We start from the raw sequence: 20,479 nt of genomic DNA, 5'->3' as shown, positions 1-20,479 counted from the left end.
GCCGCCGCCTCCCAGGTTCAAGCGGTTCTCCTGCCTCAGCCTCCTGAGTAGCTGGGACTACAGGCATGTGCCACCACACCCGGCCGATTTTTTTATTTTTAGTACAGACAGCGTTTCACCATGTTGGCCAGGCTAGTCTCAAACTCCTGATCTCAGGTAATCTGCCTACCTTGGCCTCCCAAAGTGCTGGGATTACAGGCATGAGCCACAGCATCCAGCTTCAGGTAGTTCTTTAGAGCAGTGTGAGAACGGACTAATATGAAAATTGGTACCAGAGAAGTGGGACATTGCTATAAAGATACCTGAAAATGTGCAAGTGACTTTAGAACTGGGTAACAGGCAAAAGTTGGAACAGTTTGAAGGGCTCAGAAGAAGACAGCAAAGTTTGGAACTCCATAAAGACTTGTTAAACGGTTATGACCAAAATGCAGATACTGATATGAACAGAGATGGCCAAGCTGACAAGGTCTCAGATGGAGATGAACTTATTGGGAACTGGAGTAAAGGCCGCTCTTGCTATGCTTTAGCAGAGACTGGTGGCATTGTGCCCCTGCTCTAGAGATATGTGGAGCACTGAACTTGAGAGAGATGATTTAGGGTATCTGGTGGAAGAAACGTCTAAGCAGCAAAGTGTTCAGATGTGGCCTAGATGCTTCTAAAAACCTGTGCTCATTTGCATAAAGAAAGAAATGACCTGAAGCAGGAATTTATATTTAAAAGGGAAGCAGGCACAAAAGTTTGGAAAATGTGGAGCCTGACCAAGAGGTTAAAAAGAAAAACTAATTTTCTGAGGAGGAATTCTAGGCTTCAGAAATTTGCATAAATTTAAAAAAGCCAAATGTTAATGCACAGACAATGGGGAAAATGCCTCCAGGTCATTTCAGAGACCTTCACAGAGCCCTTCCTATCACAGGCCTGGAAGCCTAGGAGGGAAAAATGGTTTCATGGGTCAGGCCCAGGGCCTCGCCGCTCTGTGCAGCCTTGAGACATGGGGCCCTGTGTCCCAGCTGCTCTGCCTCCAGTTGTGGCTAAAAGGGGCCAAGAGACAGCTCAGGCTATTAATTCAGAGGGTGAAAGCCCCATGTCTTGGCAGCTTTCATGTGGTATTGAGCCTGTGGGTATGCAGAAGGCAAGAGTTGAGGTTTGGAAACCTCTGCCTAGATTTCAGAGGATGTATGGAAATGTTTGGACGTCCAGATAGAAGTCCACTGCAGGGGTGGAACCCTCATGGAGAACCTCTACTATGGCAGTGCAGAAGAGAAATGTGGAGTTAGAGTTCCCACACAACAGTCTCCACTGGGGCACTGCCTGGTAGAGAGCTGTGGTAAGAGGGCCACTGTCCTCCAGAGCTCAGAATTGTAGATCCAGACAGTTTGCACCACGCACCTGGAAAAGCCACAGGCACTCAATGCCAGCCGCTGAAAGCAGCTGCAGGGGCTGTACCACGCAGAGCCACAGGGTAGAGCTGCCCAAGGCCTTGGGAGTCTACCCCTTGTGTCAGTGTGGTCTAGATGTCAGACATGGAGTCAAAGGAGATTATTTGGAGCTTTAAAATTTAATGACTGCCCTGCTGGGTTTTGGACTTGCATGGGGCCTATAGCCCCTTTGTTTTGGCCAATCTCTTACTTTTGGAATGGGAGCATTTACCCAATCCCTATGCCCACATTGTATCTCAGAAGTAACTAACTTGTTTTTATTTTACAGGCTCATGGAAGAGACCTGCCTTGTGTCAGATGAGATTTTGGACTGTGGAATTTCGCGTTAATGTTGAAATAAGGTAAGACTTGGGGAACTGTTGAGAAAGCATGATTGTGTTTTGAAATGTGAGGAGGACATGAGATGTGGGAGAGGCCAGGGTGGAATGATATGGTTTGGTTCTGTGTATCCACTCAAATCTCATGGTGAATTACTACCACATGTTGAAAGAGGGACCAGGTGGGAGGTGACTGAATCATGGGTGTGGACTTCCCTCCTGCTGTTCTCTTGAGTTCTCCTGAGATCCCTTTGTTTGAAAGTGTGTAGCACTTCTCCCTTTGCTCGCTCTCTCTCCAGGTCTGGCCATGTGAAAACTGTGCCTGCCTCCCCTTCCACCATGACTGTAGCATTCGGAGGCCTCCCCAGCCATGCTCCCCCAATATAGCATGCTGAACTGTAAGGTGACTAAACCTCTTTTCTTCATAAATTACCCAGTCTCAGTTAGCTCTTTATAGCAGCGAGAAAAGACTAATACAATTTTCAACCATTAAATAATGTCACTTCACATATATTTTAAGAAACTCAGCCAGGCATGGTGGCTCACACCTGTAATTGCAGCACTTTGGGAATGCAAGGCAGGATGATCACATGGACCCACAAGTTCAAGACCAGACTGGGCAACATAGTGAGACCCTGTCTCTACAGAAAAAACAAAAATTAGCCAGATGTGGTGGTGTGCACCTGTAGTCCCAGTTACTGAGGGTGTGGAGGTGGGAGGATTGCTTAAGCCCAGAAAGTCAAGGCTGCAGTGAGCTGTGATCTCACCACTGCACTCCAGCCTGGGTGACAGAGCGAGACCCTATCTTAAAAAAAAAAAGAAAAGAAAAAAGAAGAAACTCACAAAAATATACTTCTATTTATTTCCTCCCATACTTTGTGCTATGTTGGTCTTACGTCTGAACGTTTGTCCTCTCAAAAACATTAAAATTTAGTCCATAATTTGGCAGTATTGAAAGTTGAGGCCTTTTAGTGGTGATTGAGTCATGAGGACTTTGCCCTCATGAGCAGATTAATCCATCAATGGATTGACCAATTTATGGATTAATGGGCTAACAGATTAGGGCAGGGGTCCCCATACCCCAGGCCTCAGAGCGGTACTTGTCCATGGCCTTTTACGAATCAGGCCACATAGCAGGAAGTAAGTGGTGGGCGAGAGCATTATTGGCTGAGCTCCACCTCCTGTCAGATCAGTGGCAGCATTAGATTCTCACAGGAGCATCAACCCTATTATAAATGACGCATGCAAGGGACCTAGGTTGCACATTCCTTATGAGAATCTAACTAATACCTGATGATCTGAGGGGTGGAACACTTTCATCCTGAAACCATCACCCCTGGCCCGCTCCATGGAAAAACTGTCTTCCACAAAACTGGCCCCTGGTGCCAAAATGGTTGGGGATTGCTGGATTAGAGGATCATCATAACGGTGGGGCTGGTGACTTTATAAGAAGCAGACTTGGGCTAACACATTCAGCCCCCTTGGCATATGATGCTCTGCACTACCTTGGGACTGCAGAGTCCTCACCAGCAAAAAGGTTCTCATCAGATGTGAACCCTTGACCTTGGACTTCTCAGCCTTAAAACCTGTAAGAAATAAATTCCTTTTCTTAATAAATTACATTTCTGGTATTCTGTTATAAGTAACAGAAAACTAAGACCGTTGTTAAATCATTTACTTCTACAAATACAGGTTGAATATCCCTTATACAAAATGCTTGAGACAAAAAGCGTTTCAGATTTCTTTGGATTTTGTATATATGCATTATATTTACTGGTTCAACATTCCTAATCTAAAATTCAAAATCCAAAATACTCCAATGAGCATTTCCTTTGAGCATAATCATGCTCAAAATGTTTTGGATTCTTGACCATTTCGAATTTCAGGTTAGGGATACTCACCATTTATTATAAATCCTACAAAAAAACAACTAATTATTCTTGCTTTAAAAAATATCTTTTAAAGAGATTTTTTAGTAAGAGAAAATCCTTCTATATAATGTTTACTATTTGTTGTGGTCTTCTTTATTGTAAATCAAAATGTCCACTTGGTATTGTCTTTTTTTTAACACTTTCTTGTACTACAGGTTTACTGACAAATTCTTTCAGCTTTTGTACACCTCAAAAAGTTTTTATTTCACCTTCATTTTTGCAAGATATGTCTCCTTGCAAAAATGAAGGTGAAATAGAAACTTTTTGAGGACAGAAATTTTAGGTTGACAATTTTTTTTATTCAGTATTTTAAAATATTGTTCCATTGTCTTTTAGCTAGAATCGTTTCTGATGAGAAGTCTGCTGTCATTATTCTCCCACATAAAAAGTCTTTATTTTCTCTGGCTGCTTTTAAGATTTTCAATTTATCCTTCATTTTCAGCAACTGTAGTATGATTTTGTTCATATTTCTTCCGTTTATGACCTGTTGAGCTTTCCTGATCTGTGGGTGTTTTGTTTCCACACAGTCTACAAAGTTTTTACTCATTATTTCTTCCAATGTATTCAGTCCCCATTCCTCAGGTTTCAAGTACACATAAGTTAAAATGCCTAATATTGTTCTATAGGTCATTGGTGTTCTCTTCTTCCTTCTCTCCAACTCCTATTCCAAAGGCCTTTTTTAGTGGTATGCTATTAAATAAACTCTCCAGCAAGGACAGGGCAGTACAAACAAAAAGCCTAGTCCAGTGTTTACCAACTTCCATGATGTAAGTATTCACATAAATAGCCAATTTTAAGTTACTAATGGTTTAACAACCAGTTTACAAAATTCCCTAATACTTAACAACCAGCTCTCATAAACCTGGACAGGCCATGTCAGCCCACCACTGATTTTTTTGTTTGATTAGAATAATTTATATTGCTATTTCTTCACGTTTACTGATAATTTTAATGCATTGTCCAGTATGCTAACTGCAGTCAATTAAAAATTTTGAATACTGTATTTTTTTAATCTGTAGAAGTATGATTTGGTCTTCGGAAATATGTTCTATTTCTTTCTTTTACACCTTCTTTATGTTTTCCTGTTCCTCTCCTAGAGTCTGTTTCTATTGATTGACTCATCTTTTGGTAATGGATCAGGTTATCTTTCTTTTTTTAAATGCCTGGTAGATTTGATTGACTATCTGGCATTATAAATTTTATATTGTTGGTGGCTGGATTTTGCTGGCAATCCTTTAAATATTGGTGGGCTTTGCTCTGGGATACATTGAAATTACCTCAACCAGTATAATCCATTTAAAGCTTTTTTTTTTTTTTTTTTTTGAGATGGAGTCTCACTCTGTCACCCAGGCTGGAGTCAGTGGTGCGATCTTCGCTCACTGTAACCTCCACCTCCCAGCTTCAAGTGATTCTCCTGTCTCAGCCTCCCAAGTAACTGGGACTACAGGTGCCTGCCACCACACTTGGCTAAATTTTTTTTTGTGTGTATTTTTAGTAGAGACAGGGTTGCACTATGTTGGTCAGGCTGGTCTCGAACTCCTGACCTCGTGATCCGCCCACCTCAGCCTCCCAAAGTGCTGGGATTACAGGCGTGAGCCACCAAACCCAGCCCATTTAAGGTTTTGTAAATTTAGTTACCCTCTGAAAACAGTGGGTTTCTAAATTTGTTTTTGACAGAGCCAAGGTAATTACAGATTTATAAGCTAAATCCAGGCCAGCACTTATATAGGTGAATGAACACATGAAGGATATTATTAATACCTAGGAAACTGTGAAGATTTTCTACCCTTTTAAAATCAATTCAGTGCACAATACAAAAAGTTTTAGAAAATGTAATTCATAAGATGAAGAAGATATCACCTCTACAAAATAACTATTATAAAAATAAAGTGAGCGAAGATAAAATCAAGATAATACAGTATCACAATAAAAGTGAGCAAAATATGGCCTAACCTTCCCCTTTTAAAAAAATGCATATGCAACTCCAAAAATCTTTATAGCTACAATTTGAGTGCTTACTCTTAGCAATTCATATTTATTTGTTCCAGTTACTATTGCTGAGTATCAAACCACTCCGGACTTAGCAGTGTAAAATAATAAGCAGTTTATTACACTCTGAGCCCACTATATTCTCTTTATTTATCAAGCTCCTCTTATCTAATTCCTGATGCTTTGATCCCACAATCCATCACTTCAATCACCATCCGCCATTTTCATGTACTTCCTATCCATCACACTTCTCTGGTAAAACTGCATGCACTGTTCAAATTTAGTGAACTTTATTTCCATAACTATAACCAGGCTATTGAATACTGCTGGAAAAACCTGAACCACTTCAAAGACAGTGTATTAGTCCATTTTCACGCTGCTGATAAAGATATAACTGACACTGGGCAATTCACAAATGAAAGAGGTTTAATAGACTTAAAGTTCCACATGGCTGAGGCCTCACAATCATGGTGGAAGGCAAGGTGGAGCAAGTCACATCTTACATGGATGGCGGCAGGCAGAGAGAGCTTGTGCAGGGAAACTCCAATTTTTAAAACCATCAGATCTCATGAGACTTATTCACTATGACGAGAACAGCACAGGAAAGACCTGTCCCCAGGATTCAATTACCTCCCACTGGGTTCCTCCCATGACACATGGGAATTTTGAGAGTTACAATTCAAGATGAGATTTGGGAGTGGACACAGCCAAACCATATCACATGTTAACCTTTCCACCAGCATTCTACCAAAAAGCCTTGCTTGCTACCATACTACTAATAAACTTTTAAATACCTTTTTGATAAGCAAAAACATCTTGGTATTCCAATCTGAACCTCTTTTAAAATATTACTACATTTTATTAGTCAATGCTATTTTCTCTTGTATCTGGTTTTATTTTTTCATTCCTTTTGCTCACTTAGCTATTGTCTTAACATTTATAGAATCAATTTATGCAATTTCCTTACAAGTTAACAGTAGGGATGAAACTTACTCATAAGGTTGTTACAAGGATTATAGGATAATTATAAAATACTCAGAAGGTCCTTCTGATTCCACATTATGTAGTTGTTCAATAAATATTAGCAATTATTATCAGTAGCTATATGTAAGAGCATTAATGCTATGACTATAAAAATACTACATACTTTTCTCAGTGAACTGGCTTATAGCCAGGTTTGGTTTTTGACAAAAGAGTATCTTATACATCAGATTTATTCATTCATTCAACAAATACTCATTGAGTCTTCTGTGTGCAGGCACAAAATGCTGTCTTCATTTGGGAGGTCTTTTATCCCTTTTAAGACCAGAATATTTTGGGAGGTCTTTTATCCCTTTTAAGAACACAATATCTTTACACACTGGAAGGTTAAACCAGCCAGTCATTTTTATTGCCTTATGGAAATATCTGCCTATTAGATTTTTACATTTAAGTTTCTGAGTTACCTGAAATGTAATTTTTAGTTTGTGAGATAAAATTCCTTCCCTCAAAGTTTCACTCTTGTCACCCAGGCTGGAGTGCAGTGGCATGATCTCAGCTCACTGAAACCTCCACCTCCTGGGTTCACATGATTCTCGCGCCTCAGCTACACAAGTAGCTGGGATTACAGGTACACAACATCATGCCTGGCTAATTTTTTGTATTTTTACTAGAGACTGGGTTTCAACATGTTAGCCAGGCTGGTCTTGAACTGCTAGCCTCAAGTGATCTGCCTGTCTTGGCCTCCTAAAATGCTAGAGACTACAGGTGTGAGCCACTGTGCCTGGCCTTTTGTTTTAAATATTTCAGTTAATCTTCCTGTTGTATTTTTCTGCATTAACTTTAGCCTAATTTTGCAACTAAATAAATCATCCACTGGAAACTATTACAACTGGATTAAAACTAAAAATTAAGCTGGAAACACCCGGTATATATAAAGTGCAACCTATCTGTAATACCTACTAATAAATGTTTTCTATTTGAATCTGTACTTTTGGAAATTTTACTTTTAAGATCTTTCAGGACTTTTGTAGTTTCTATGTATGTAGTATCTATCTGTTAATTTTTGTATTTTTCTCCAATATTTTCTTATTGTTTCTAGCTATAATCGTTAATTTTGTGTACTTATTTTGTTCACACAGGTTGATTCACATAGGTTTTCTAATATTAGCATTCAAACCATCAATAATGATCATTTATGGTTCTCCTCACTAAGCGTCATATTTGCCCACACTGTACACTATACACTGGCATAACAGGGAGCCAGTATAGTTGTTATGAACTGTACTGTACAAGCTATAGAATCAGTAGGACCTGGATTCACTATTATTAGTTATATGATCCTGGGTACGTTTCTTAACCTCTGTGCCTCAGTTCTTCAGTGTATACTGATTTTATAGGATGTGTGTGAGAATTAGATGAGTTAATACATGTAAAACACTTATGGTGCCTGCTATGCAACAAATATGGACAAATACCTATTGAAAAAAAGCTATTATATCTTTATGTTTCATGCCTTAATATATTTACTTCAAGATTATTAAACACTTATGATGAAAAGACGTCTTCCCTTGCAGGTCCTGATTTTAAAGGAAGAACCTATAGGCTAGGTGTCCCCCTTTTCAAAGGGACCCCACAGAAAACTATTGAAATCATACATAATATACCATGTATATGTATGGATTTGCATTTTCCGAGAACCCCACAGCATGCTCTAGGTTTGGTGCTCACATGTATGGCTTTCACATACACGAACACAAAATGTTCTAAAAAATCCATTACCATCCTATTTCCAATAAAAATACAACAGCTGTTTTCCTTGTTATTTTTATATTTTTTTATTCAATTTATTTGCACTAACATTAATATTGACTGATATCCAATTATTAAGCTATTCTTGAGTTCTTCGGGGGAACTATATCGCTGAGACAGATTATTCTTTTAACATGATTAATTTCAATGTGTTCATATATTTACATAGCGATTTTGTTCTCTTAACACACATTCATAAATGAGACAGCTATAAGTTTTTCTTCAGAAAGAAAAACATAGACAACTGTCTATATCTTTGCACACTTTTACCTTTAAACTTTATGTCATTTTGTTTAATGTGTGAATCTTGCAAGCAAAATATCTGATATTTTATTTTATTTATTATTACTATTATTTTTGAGACAAGGTCTCGCTCTATCACTCCGGTAGGAATGCAGTGGAATGATCACGGCTCACTGTAGCCTCGACCTCCCAGGCTCAAGCAATCCTCCCACCTCAGCCTCCCGAGTAGCTAGGACTACAAGTGCATGCCACCATGCCCAGATAAGTTATTTTTTGAGAGATGGGATCTTACTACATTGCCCAGGCTAGTCTTGAACTCCTGCACTGAAGCAATTTCTCCCACCTCGGATTTCCAAAGTGTTGGGATTACAGACATGAGCTACCATGCCTGGTCCTGATTACTTTAAAAGTCTATTTTTGAATCCGCTTTTAAAAGGAGGAAGCTTAAACTATTTACATTTATTGTCATGACTGAGTTTGCTCTTAAATTTCTTATTTCATTATATTCTTTTAAAAAATCTCATCTAATTTTTTTAACTCAGATGACTTAGAAAGTGTAATAATCTATTTTATATCTATCACTTGTTTTATTTATTTCAAACTCTAGGATGAAATAATAACTTTTGACTATACGCTATGGTTAAGAATAATGGTTACGTGACTTTTTCTTCCTAAGTTAAGACGCTTTGCTTAACCTTTGAAAATAATTTGGTTCTGTTCTCTCACATTATCATAGATACATATCTAATGTAAAATCTTGAGGAATTATTCTGGACATATATAATAATTAAGAAAGTTCTACATATTTAACTGATTTCAAAGTTCATCCAATGTATTTTTGGTTCATAAATTTTCCATTAAAATTTTTTTAACTGATATATAATAGTTGTCCATATTTTGGGGGTACACGTGATATTCTGACACTGTATATAGTGTATAATGATCACATCAGAGCATCTGACATACCCATTACTCCAAGCATTTATCTTTTATGTTGGGAACATAAATCTTTTTTTCTGGCTATTTTGAAATATACAATAAATTATTAACTGTAATTTCCCTACTGTAATACTAACTACTAGAATTTATTCCTTCCAACTGTATTTTTATACTCCTTAACCAACTTCTCTTCATCCCTCCCTCTAAGATCTTAAGATGTTCTATTCTTAAATTCTTAACTTTGATTCTTATCTAGAAATGGTACTACATCTTTAATAAATCTTAAATCTTTGGTTTTTTTTTCAGGGATGGAACACTGATAATATTTCGCTAATAATGCACATATGTTTACAACTACCATCACAAATGACTAACAACTTAGGTGACTAGATTCCTCGGGCTACAATTTTTCCCTTAATGCTCTAAATATTTCTCCATTGTCTTTTGGATTTAGTGTTTTTACAGAGAAGTCTGAAATGTATTATATGTTTTTCTGTTTAAGTGTTTGTAATATTTATTTTACTCTTAAGATAAAAACAAAAGAATGTTTCTAGATATAGTTCTCATCTCATAAGTCTTGCCTAGAATGCGGGATGGACTCATCTCTTCAGAAATCTCAGCAAGGTTTCTTCGTCATGCTTGTTATTGCTGCTGCTCCACTAGTGCTGTCCGGGAATACTTATCTGTGGGTCAAATATTTTCCTATGTCCTCATTCTTTATTACTTTCATTTTAGTTTTGGTCGTTTCTTCTCACCTCGAATTTGTCTCCCACTTCACTGATGAGATTTTTCAAACATAGTGTCAATTCTATCATTTTAGGCCTGAGATATAGTCTTAAGAAAGCAACTGAAGAAAGAACATGTACTTTTAAAATTGCAGAGACTGCGGTCTTAAATCCTGGTTATCCTATTTTTGACTATATGACCTAAGGAAATCACTTAACATGTCTGTTTATAAAATTTCTCATGTGCCAAAAAAGAGTCCCAATGCCTATCTAGCAAGATTAACAGTAAGATTTAGAAATAATATTTGTAAAACTCTTATTATTGTGCCTTATATATAATTGGAACATAAGATCAACCTGCCATTATTATGAATCCTTATTTTGACTTTTTTCCTCGCTTAATTTTATTTCAGACTGCTCCCTTTCTCATCTCAGCCTGTTTTGTACGTAGGATTCCCCGTTCTTCTTTCAAGAAGAGGTCCTATCTCTTCAAATTTCATTAAAATAGGCAATATTGGGTTGTGGTTAAGGCAGTGGATTCCGCACTACCACTCTCAGTGTTTGAATCCTGGTTCTACCATTTACGATGTAACTTTCAGCAAGTTACTTAACTTCTATGATGTAGTTTTCTCCTCTGAAGAAATAAAACCCCATAATTTCGTCGTCTGTACTAAATGACTGAATACATATAAAGTGTTTAGAAGAGTGCCTAAAGATAGAAAGCATTCAGGCATCTAGCAAATGAAAGCAGGTATTGTTCTTTTACTTCCTAAAGTTAATCATGTCAAAAATATTTTGTTTTCCTCTAAGTCCTCTAGAAATATTCCCCGTCTTTTGAGCTGGGAAATCTCTTTCCAAATATCTGTTCCTAGTGTACTTATTTCTGAAAGAATAGAAGCCTAGTCAGGTCTGCTGTTTGCAAAGAGAGGCTGGGTAAATTATGTTTAGTCATTTCACACTTATGTGCCCCTCAACATTTAAACTGGACTTTAGGTAAATGGAAATAACCTCTGCCTATTCCGATTATCCACTTAATTTAAACTTTGGTCTAAATCAGTTTAGATTCAGTCTTGTTCATGGCTCACAACTCCCAGTTCTTTAATACTGTGACACAATATGAGGTTCTTCTCTGAGCATAAAACATCTCTGCAGACAACTGTTTCCAGGGTTCTTTTTGCTTTTGCCCAACATAAACCACTACATCTGAGGCGAGGGCATATACCAATAAGCAATGTTTCATCCTCCATGTCACTATTCCCTACCATATTGTGCACCAGTACCACTGGAAAAAGCACATGCTATTTCAGAGCAGCACTCACTATGGAAGTGCTAATCTGTCCCACTCTGTCAGTTGGAAATTTTTGTGCAGTAGTATACCAGTGTATATACTATGAACCCTCACGTGTGTGCAGCTGGATTTTGGCCTGTGTTAGTACTTATTTTTGCCTCACTTCAGAATTTATACTGTTACATTGACAGCTGCCAGACAGAATACTAAAATAAACAGGTCTTAAGAAAAAATGGGGTAAATCTTACTACAAGCAAAATGTAGGATGTATAACTCATCATAAAACTCCTGCCAAAAAAACCCTACATTATTATTTACACTAGAACCTATGTATTTTTTTTCTGTGAGGACAGAAGAGATAACAGTCAAAGTAGTAAAAAGCGCAACTGAAGTAGTGAGATAGGTATAAAGGGTATAGAGTACACTAACTGTGGATGCCAATACAGACTCTTTGTGATTCCAAGGGGATCAGGTTGTAGTTAGTTGCTGATTTGCTTAGTCTTTACTTTAAGCACTGTATTTTTAATCCCTTAAAGTGTGCTGCCAAAAATTCTATCATTTGAAAGTGTGCCTCAAACATAAAAGGATAATTATTGCCTTAAGGCCATTGACTTCTCCCGGTTCTGTCGGGTAGAATCACACAGAAAAAGTTTAAATAAGCACAAGCTACTCAATATCTGAAGTTAAGATACTACTTCCTAAGTTCTTCACAATTATGGGTTAAAAATATTTTCTTCAAAATGGTATCATGGCTAGTTTTGAGTTTCCCCACTATATCCGATCATTCTCCCCACTGTGTGTGTGTTCTTCCTGTAGGACAGCACTCAAGAATGAACTCAATACTTCCACAGTGATGTTGATTCTAATGTAAACTTTATTTTACCATGTGTTATTGACCATGACATAGTGTTAGTGTTTTTAATTTTCCAAACTCCTTAGAATTTTAACATGAAATGCAGTCATACCTGCATTTTATGCAGATATGTAAATCACCATTACCCAATGATCATTTACTTACTGAGACGTTTTCTCCAGACTTGACAAGTTTTTTCTTCAGTTTTTTCTTCTCACGCGTTAGATCACTGTGAGTCTTAAGCAGTTCTTCAAAGTGAACTTTGGTTTTTACTTTTGCTTCACTCTCAGCTACAAAAGATAGAGTCATGTCATTTTGTAAACGACTCTATTATAACACATAATCTACACTACTATTATGTTAAGAAATAAAGTCTTGTAAATACCGGCATGAGTTCTCTAGCTACATTAGAAAAACTCACCAGTCTTTCCTTCTTAAAATACTTTTTGTTTTGACTTTAGTGATCACAACGTTCACCTGTATCCCTCTGACCTTTTTGGTCACTCACTCTAAAAGTCTCCTTTGCCAAGTTAACTTTTTATTTCTGATAAACAGTAGCATCTACCATTGTTAGTTACATGTAATGTGGCTTTAGACAAGTTACTTAACATCTCTAAACTTAATTTTCCTTATCTGTAAAATCACAATTATCTTATGTCAAAGATCATTTTGCATGAAAATGGCTAAGGTCTGCCTAGCCTGTAATCAGTAGTCCACAAACATTAACAGGTTTTTCCTTTAAAACATCAATAAGATAATGCTTAAGCCCCTGAAAATTTCCCATTTCATTTAGGATAAAATAAGTCTTTTATATGCCCTATAGGGTTCCATACCTCCTGATCTATCTCCAGGGCTTCAAGTCAAGACAAATACCCTCTTAGATGCCTATGTTCTAGCTATAATACCCTTCCTTTAGCTCCTCCGTCACAACAAGCTCCTTCCCACATGAAGCTGTTTCTGAGGCAAACTTCCTCTAACTCCTCACCTGGCTGGTGTTAACCTGTCTTTAGTTTAAATGCTGACTGTAAATAAAACATCTCCTGACAAACTCATCTAAATTTTCATCTTTCTCACATAGCAGGCTGTTCTCTTCCTTCGCAGCACTTAACCCAAATGGAAATTGTATAATTATTAGAAACATATCGTCTGTTTCCCCCATAACTACATCCCTAGCAACAATTATGAGGTCTGACATAGTGTACATACTCAGTCATTATGTTTTAAATTAATAAACGCTGAATGAATGGGTGCTCTAGAGCAAGTGTTGGCAAACTATGGCCTGCAGGCTAGTCACTTGTTTTTGTAAAGGTTTATGGAAATCAGACATGCCCATTTGATTAAGAATTGTTATAACTGCCTTCATGCTTTAAAACAGAGAAAGACACAGAGTTGAGTAGTTATAGCAGAGACTAAGCCTAAAATATTTACTAGCTGGTCCTTTTAGAAAAGATTGCCAATGCTTGTGGTGGAGTAAAACATTCAATTTTGACGATAAAAAATAAAAACTAACCCAATGTTGTAATCAGTATTTACCTTGTCCAGCTGAGTCCCAAGCTACCATCCATTAAATACATACTAACCTTAATCACAACATTAAACGGAAAACTGAATACAAAACCAATAAGTATCTCTAAATGTAGTATATTTGGTCAATGACATCTACTGTATTCATTGATCTGTTAAAGAATCCCTTAAAATAAACCAAACTTAAAAGTAAATGTATAAAATATAAATTTTATACATAAATTTCATGAAAGTCTTACCAGTAGGCATCTCTCAGCTTTAAGCAGAGGACTGAGAATGTAAAGCATTGACTCAATCAGGATCCTATCGAAACAAAGACGATGTATTTGTAATATGGAACTTCCAAATAAAAATTATAAAACATTCACACAAGATCATGCCATTGTATGTCCACTACTTCATTAAGTGTATAACAATAAATCAATGTTCCCTTACCCCAACCTTATGCTTATGACTTGGGTACATTTTAATCAGTTTAGGGCCCTAAAATCAAGGGAAACAAACTGGATCATATATGAATAAAGCATTTATATATTTGAAACCAACAAAAAAAACATTTTGAAGGCAGTGAACGTCTAACGTGGTATGTTAATAAACGTTTTAAAATGTTTCAATATATTAATGAACATTTCAACACACTTTTAAGAAACCAAACTCCATCTCAGGACTGACTTTCCTAAGAGCATTCACTAATACATTAAAGCATGCTTGTGGGCAGCATACTCACAGACAGTGAATTTAAATACCTCTGTGTCTGCCATTGAAAATTCTGCTACAATAGAGAAGGATAGTACAAATAAGTGTACCATCTTTCTTTAATAAAACCTGGATGTGTATTACTGTGTGTCAGAACTACTCAAAACTGTGTTTAAACTCAGTATGTATATTACTAAATTGCCCGTTTTATTAAAAAATGGGGGTGTATGCCTAAAATGAACATATTAATTCTCACATTAGAACACTTAGAACATAATATGCATGTTATTGAGACTAAAACTGAAGAGTGTTTAAAAAAAAAAAGAAGAAAAGCTGGTTCAGGGATTATTGGTCTGTTTGTTTTTGAGATGGAGTCTCCCTTTGTCGAGTGCAGTGGCATGATCTCGGCTCACTGCAACCTCCCAGGTTCAAGCGATTCTCCTGCCTCAGCCTCCCAAGTAGCTGGGATTACAGGTGTGTGCCACCACACCCAACTAATTTTTGTATTTTTAGTAGAGACAGGGTTTCACCATGTTGGCCAGGCTGGTCTTGAACTTCTGACCTCATGTGATCTGCCCACCTCGGCCTGCCAAAGTGTTGGGATTACAGGTGTGAGCCACCACACTGGGCCCAAGGCATTATTGGTTAATGCTCCAATTCCCTGGAGATCCACATTCATGTTCCTCTTGCAGAAATGTCTAAGAAATTCTAAAAAGAAAGGAATGATTATGTAAACATACCTAACTACGTCAGTTAATTTAGGGAACGACCATGTGGTACCCAAACGAAACAGACATCACTAAATCCATGGAGTAAAAACTCCGATACTTTAGTGATAGGAGCCTGTATTTACTCCTTCTAGCAGTTGTGAACCTAATAACTCGTCTTCTACTTTCTAGTCTATATCAAATTAGAAAGAGAAGCTGCAAAGGCAAGCACAATGACGGCATCCCTGAGAGCATGTAAGTAGAAAAATCAAACAAACAAAAATTTAATATTTATACTACTTGACGGTCATCTAACAGGCAGGGAAAAAGCTGAACAATATTATGACTATGATTCATCAAAAAAAAAGCCTGCCGGGCATCGTGATTCATGCCTGTAATCCCAATACTTTGGGAGGATGAGGCGGGCGGGTCACTTGAGATGAGGAGTTTGAGTCCTGTCTGGCCAACATGGTAAAACCCCATCTCTACTAAAAATACAAAAACTAGTTAGGTGTGGAGCTACTGGGGAGGCTGAGGCAGGAGAACCGCTTGAACCTGGGATGTGGAGGTTGCAGTGAGCCGAGACTGCACCAGTGTGCTCCAGCCTGGGTGATGGAGTGAGATAATATTTTGGAAAGATTAAATAACTAATGAAGAGGCAGGAGAAAGAATCAGAGGCGATTCCCATGTTTCTAGAACTAGAATAAGTAGGTTAGTAGTACCATTAAACTGTAATATAATGCAGTACAGGAGAGTAGTTTAAAATCCATGTCCTAGAATTAGTTTCCATAGTCACTTGTGTGACTTTTGCTTCCTCATCTGTAAAAACACTCCACCAGTGCCGACTCAAAGGGTTGTTGTAAGGGTTAAATGATTTACAACAGTACCTCAGACAGAAGCAGCAACAATAAATGTTAGCTATAATTATAACAGGTACTTGCTAGGGTGCAGTCACTAAGCTTAGTGTGGGTCATGTTGAGTTGGGTATCTGAAGGGCACTGAGCAGCTACAAGCATCAGCTTCCATTGTCAGATCCTTGGATCCAAATACCAGTTCTACCTGCCAGCAGATTCATCTCTAGGGACATCAATTTCCTAATCTTTCACAATAATAAATCACTCAGTGTTTTTATAAAGATTAAATGAGAACATGCAAGTAAAATACTTGGCACAATGCCTAGCACATGGCAAACCCTTCAAAAAGAACATGTGTGTCTGTGTTTATGTATATAATCATATTATGTTTATTAGGCAATCTATTAATCCAGCAGGGAGACCCTAGGCTGAAGATTTGGGAGTTATTTATAAATATGATAGTTGCAAGAAAATAAAAAGCCAATGAGAACCCTGAGAGCCCACAATATAAAGTAAAATCAGGGAGACAGGTAAAAAACTGCGAGACAGAAGCATTACAGAAGGAAAGAGTTTTAAAGGAGATGTAGCCTATATACTGTGTGGCATCAAAAGGGGCTGGAGGTTTTGAAGAAAGTCCACTGAATCTGCAAGAAGGAAGTCACGTGTGTCAAAGCTGTTTATGGAGGGGCAGAAACCTAGCAGGCTGGGGCTGAGGGGTGAATGGAAGGTGACCCCTGTAGAAGGGACATGTAGACAATTCTTTACAGAATTCTTCCAACTGTCTTTCCACCACCCCTAAAGGCACTGACATGAGACAGTAACTCTGGGACAAAAACACTGTGGAAGGATTATGCTGTTTGTTTTAAGATTATTTCCATGCCACTATCACCTTACCCTTTTAAAAAATAAATCATCATCTACACAGCAATCAGTGTAATTTTCTAAAATTCAAATGTGACGGTGTCATTTCTCTGCTTAAAATTCTTCACTAGCTCCCAATCACACACTGAAAAAAATATCAAGTCCTTACCATTGAGGTCCAAGGCCATTTATGAAATGTCCCCTTCACACCATACACTGTGTTCCAGCCATGTGAAACTACCTCCAGGCCTTCACATGTGCCACGTCCTCTCTTGCTTTTGTATCATTACACATATATCCCCTCTCCTGAAAAATGTCCTTCCTCCTTTGTCACTCTAACAAACTCCTCATTATCCTTTGAAGGCAAGTATCTTCTCTAGAGAGCATTCGCACCTTGAAGGGCAGTGAAGCACTTCTCTTCTATGCTCCCAGGGTGCCTGAATCTTTGTAACTCCCTCTACCTCAGCCCTGAATTTTCATCCTGGTTAAATGTTCTGTCTCCCACCAAACTGCTAGCTTTGGAGGCCACGCCAATGCTCTCTATAGTTATGTATCTGCCACTATGAAAGAAAAGAGGAGAGAGGAGAAGAGAAAACACGAGAAGCAAAGCAAAGCGAAGCAGCAGCAACGGTCCTAGAGTAAAAAAGACTCAGGTTTGACCTCCAGTGTCACCACTTACTGATGTGTGGCATTGGGTAAGCTACTTAATTTCTAATCCTTGGTTTTTCCTTGTCTGGGAATTTAAAATGGCACCTGTTTTAGTACTGCAAGGAGAAAATACCAAAAAGCAAAGTAATGAGTACACTGCAATAAAATTACTTTATGTCCATTATTATTGTATTAAAAATAAGTAATTATTAATAAAATACATAAATCATAGAATTATTTACTGTTAATAGCTTAATACACAACTGAATAAATACTAATATTATTTAATAACACAGCAAATACATTATAGAAATCATCTCTAATTTTTTTTTTTTTTGGAGACAAAGTCTTGCTCTGTTGCCCAGGTTGGAGTGCAGTGGCACAATCTCAGCTCACTGCTGCCTCCGCCTCCTGGGTTCAAGCAATTCCCCTGCCTCAACCTCCCTAGCAGCTGGGACTACAGGTGTGCGCCACCACGCCCGGCTAATTGTTGTATTTTTAGTAGAGATGGGTTTTCACCAACATTAGCCAGGCCGATACTGAACTCCTGACCTCAAGTGATCCACCCACTCTTGATCCTCCCAAAGTGCTAGGATTACAGGCCTGATCCACTGCGCTCAGCCATCTCTAAATCTTAATGTGTACTACAGCAAACATATGATAGAATTAATGACTAATATTTAATTAGTAACATTATCTGCGAAAATTCAGGTCGGACTTTAAAAGACACCTCCGAATCTTATATATTCCATTATTTTACAACTTCTCCCTCACAAACCCTTTCACAGGAGCTTCTAAGAGATACTATGTAGGAAAATTAAATGGATTACACCTCATCTCATTTTATTTTACAGACCACCTGATTATCAGCCAATATGTGACTCAATATCAATGGGAGAAAAAAATGAGAGGCTTGATAATTCCCTCTTTAACCAAATGTTATCGCAAGGGAAAAAAAGACAAACAAAAATCCTGTACACAAAATTCAATGAATAGATCAACAAGATTCTTCATAAGTACACAAGATTCTAACTTCATAAATATTATTCTTCATAAACAAGATTCTAAGTATGGTTTAAAAACACTTTTGGTATTTTAATTTTTTCAAGCATTCTTTAAAAAATTTCCCAGAGTACTCATAAGAAGCAATCTTCCTCCTAACCCAAGCAATAACAGTAACTGCTAATGCAACAGGTGAAAAAACTGTTGGCATCTCTTTCTCAAAAGGGAAAAACTTTATTTTCACATTAGATGTTTTCACAGGAATGCCAAACGCAGCACAACCTTTGATAAGGATGCTTAAATGGTCTATATTTTTATGCATCTCGAAACAACCCTATTAATATAATCTGGCTCTTATAAGTTTAACAAATTGATCACCTTTTCTCAGACGTAATTAAGTAGGCTTTGACAGGTTGAAGATTCAGCCCCAGGATGACACTCTAAAAGGAAATAAACACACTCAGTACGCATCTGATTTAAAAGCATTTAAACAAGAATCGGGAGTAGGAAAGGCAAAGATTGAATTCCCTATCAGAACACCATGCTCAACTCTCCGGAGACACCGAGACCAGTGAAAGAAGCGGAAAAGTACGTTGAGGACTTCGGGAAATCGCATTCTTCCGGGACACCCGGCCCACGCTCCCCGGTCAATCCGCGATCAGCCCCCGCGCTCTCGGACTCCAGCAGCCCCGACACGCCGCCCCGGAGAGGGCCGGGCAGGCCGAGCACCCCGGCCCGCGCTCCCGCCACCAGCGAACCCACGAGGTGCTTACGGAGAGGAGGAGTAGGCAGAACCGTCCGTCCCGCCCAAGCCGACACCCGGAACAGTGCAAATCGACTCCCCCGCGCCCAGCGGCGCGGGCGCTAAGTGAGGCGGCCACGAAGCCACCTTACCCGCCAGCGACCCGGGTTCGCAGAGCAAGCCACGGCTCTGTGCCGCAGTGCGGACAACTCGCGGCCTGCTGACGTCAGCGCCTGCCTACACCGCCGTTCCCATGGCGACCGACGCGTCTCGCGCGCTAGGCCCGGATCGCGGCCCCGCCCCCGCCCCCGCGCCGCCACCGCCTTCGCCTCGGCCGGGGAGAAGGGGCCGCGCGGCGCCTGCACTGGGGCCCTCAGGCTGTTGGTGGGCGCGCGCTTCGGGGACCTTACGGGCCTCCAGCCTCCAAGGCCGTGCGAGCGGGAAGGGAGTCGGAAATGCGCGGGTGCTCCCACAGAGCTTGAGTCTTCCCCGCCCTCACCTCCAAAAATACTCTTTCCGCCTTAGAATTGTAGCGAGCGCAGGGAAAAACTGACGGGGCAAAGGAAAACTGGGGAGGCTGTTATGGAAGTCGCCCAAAATAAGAAAATGAATGAATGAGGCAAAGAAACAGATTTGTCACTCCCCACGCGGTCGCGCCCACAAAAGAAAACATGATTTTAAAGCGTGGAAAATGAAGTTGTACTACAGACAAAATCTTAAGAAAAAATTATGCACGATTCCTTTAGAGCTATCTCCCTGTGTGTGGAAAACAAAAGTTAAAACGCCATACTTTTCTGCACCTAATGCTCCCTCCCACTTTTCTGATTTCTGCCGCAGGCGCCATCTTCAGCTGTGAGTCACCAGGGCTGGAAAAATACTAGTTGCGCTACTCGTGGACTCATGAATACACGCCATTTCCTGTACCTTCAGCCAC

At 38.9% G+C, this 20,479-nt stretch overlaps 1 protein-coding gene across 22 annotated transcripts in view; it reads right to left on the bottom strand.

Moving 5' to 3' along the window:
- AHI1 (Abelson helper integration site 1) overlaps positions 1–19,779 on the bottom strand; it is a 216,920-nt gene extending 197,141 nt beyond the window's left edge. For 15 of the 22 annotated variants that reach the window (XR_002521763.2, XR_002521761.2, XR_002521765.2 and 12 more), the window contains exons 1-4: positions 19,577–19,763; positions 19,182–19,243; positions 14,275–14,338; positions 12,677–12,801 (exon numbers count right to left, since the gene is read on the bottom strand). Coding sequence is in view for 17 of the 22 variants with exons in the window: in XM_021937824.2 (XP_021793516.2) it covers positions 12,677–12,801; positions 14,275–14,284 (135 nt within the window). In the remaining 5 variants the exon portion in view is untranslated. Of the gene's footprint in view, positions 1–3,258; positions 3,340–12,676; positions 12,802–14,274; positions 14,339–19,181; positions 19,552–19,576 lie in introns of those variants that run through there. The other 7 variants (XM_009206039.4, XM_021937819.2, XM_021937821.2 and 4 more) reach the window with 5 other exon arrangements.
- Between the last annotated feature and the right edge of the window lie 700 nt (positions 19,780–20,479).

Source organism: Papio anubis, chromosome 6 (assembly GCF_008728515.1).
Source record: "Papio anubis isolate 15944 chromosome 6, Panubis1.0, whole genome shotgun sequence".
Lineage (NCBI taxonomy): Eukaryota > Metazoa > Chordata > Mammalia > Primates > Cercopithecidae > Papio > Papio anubis.
The sequence above is the reverse complement of the archived record's forward strand: the minus strand, read 5'-3'. Positions and strand labels throughout refer to the sequence as shown.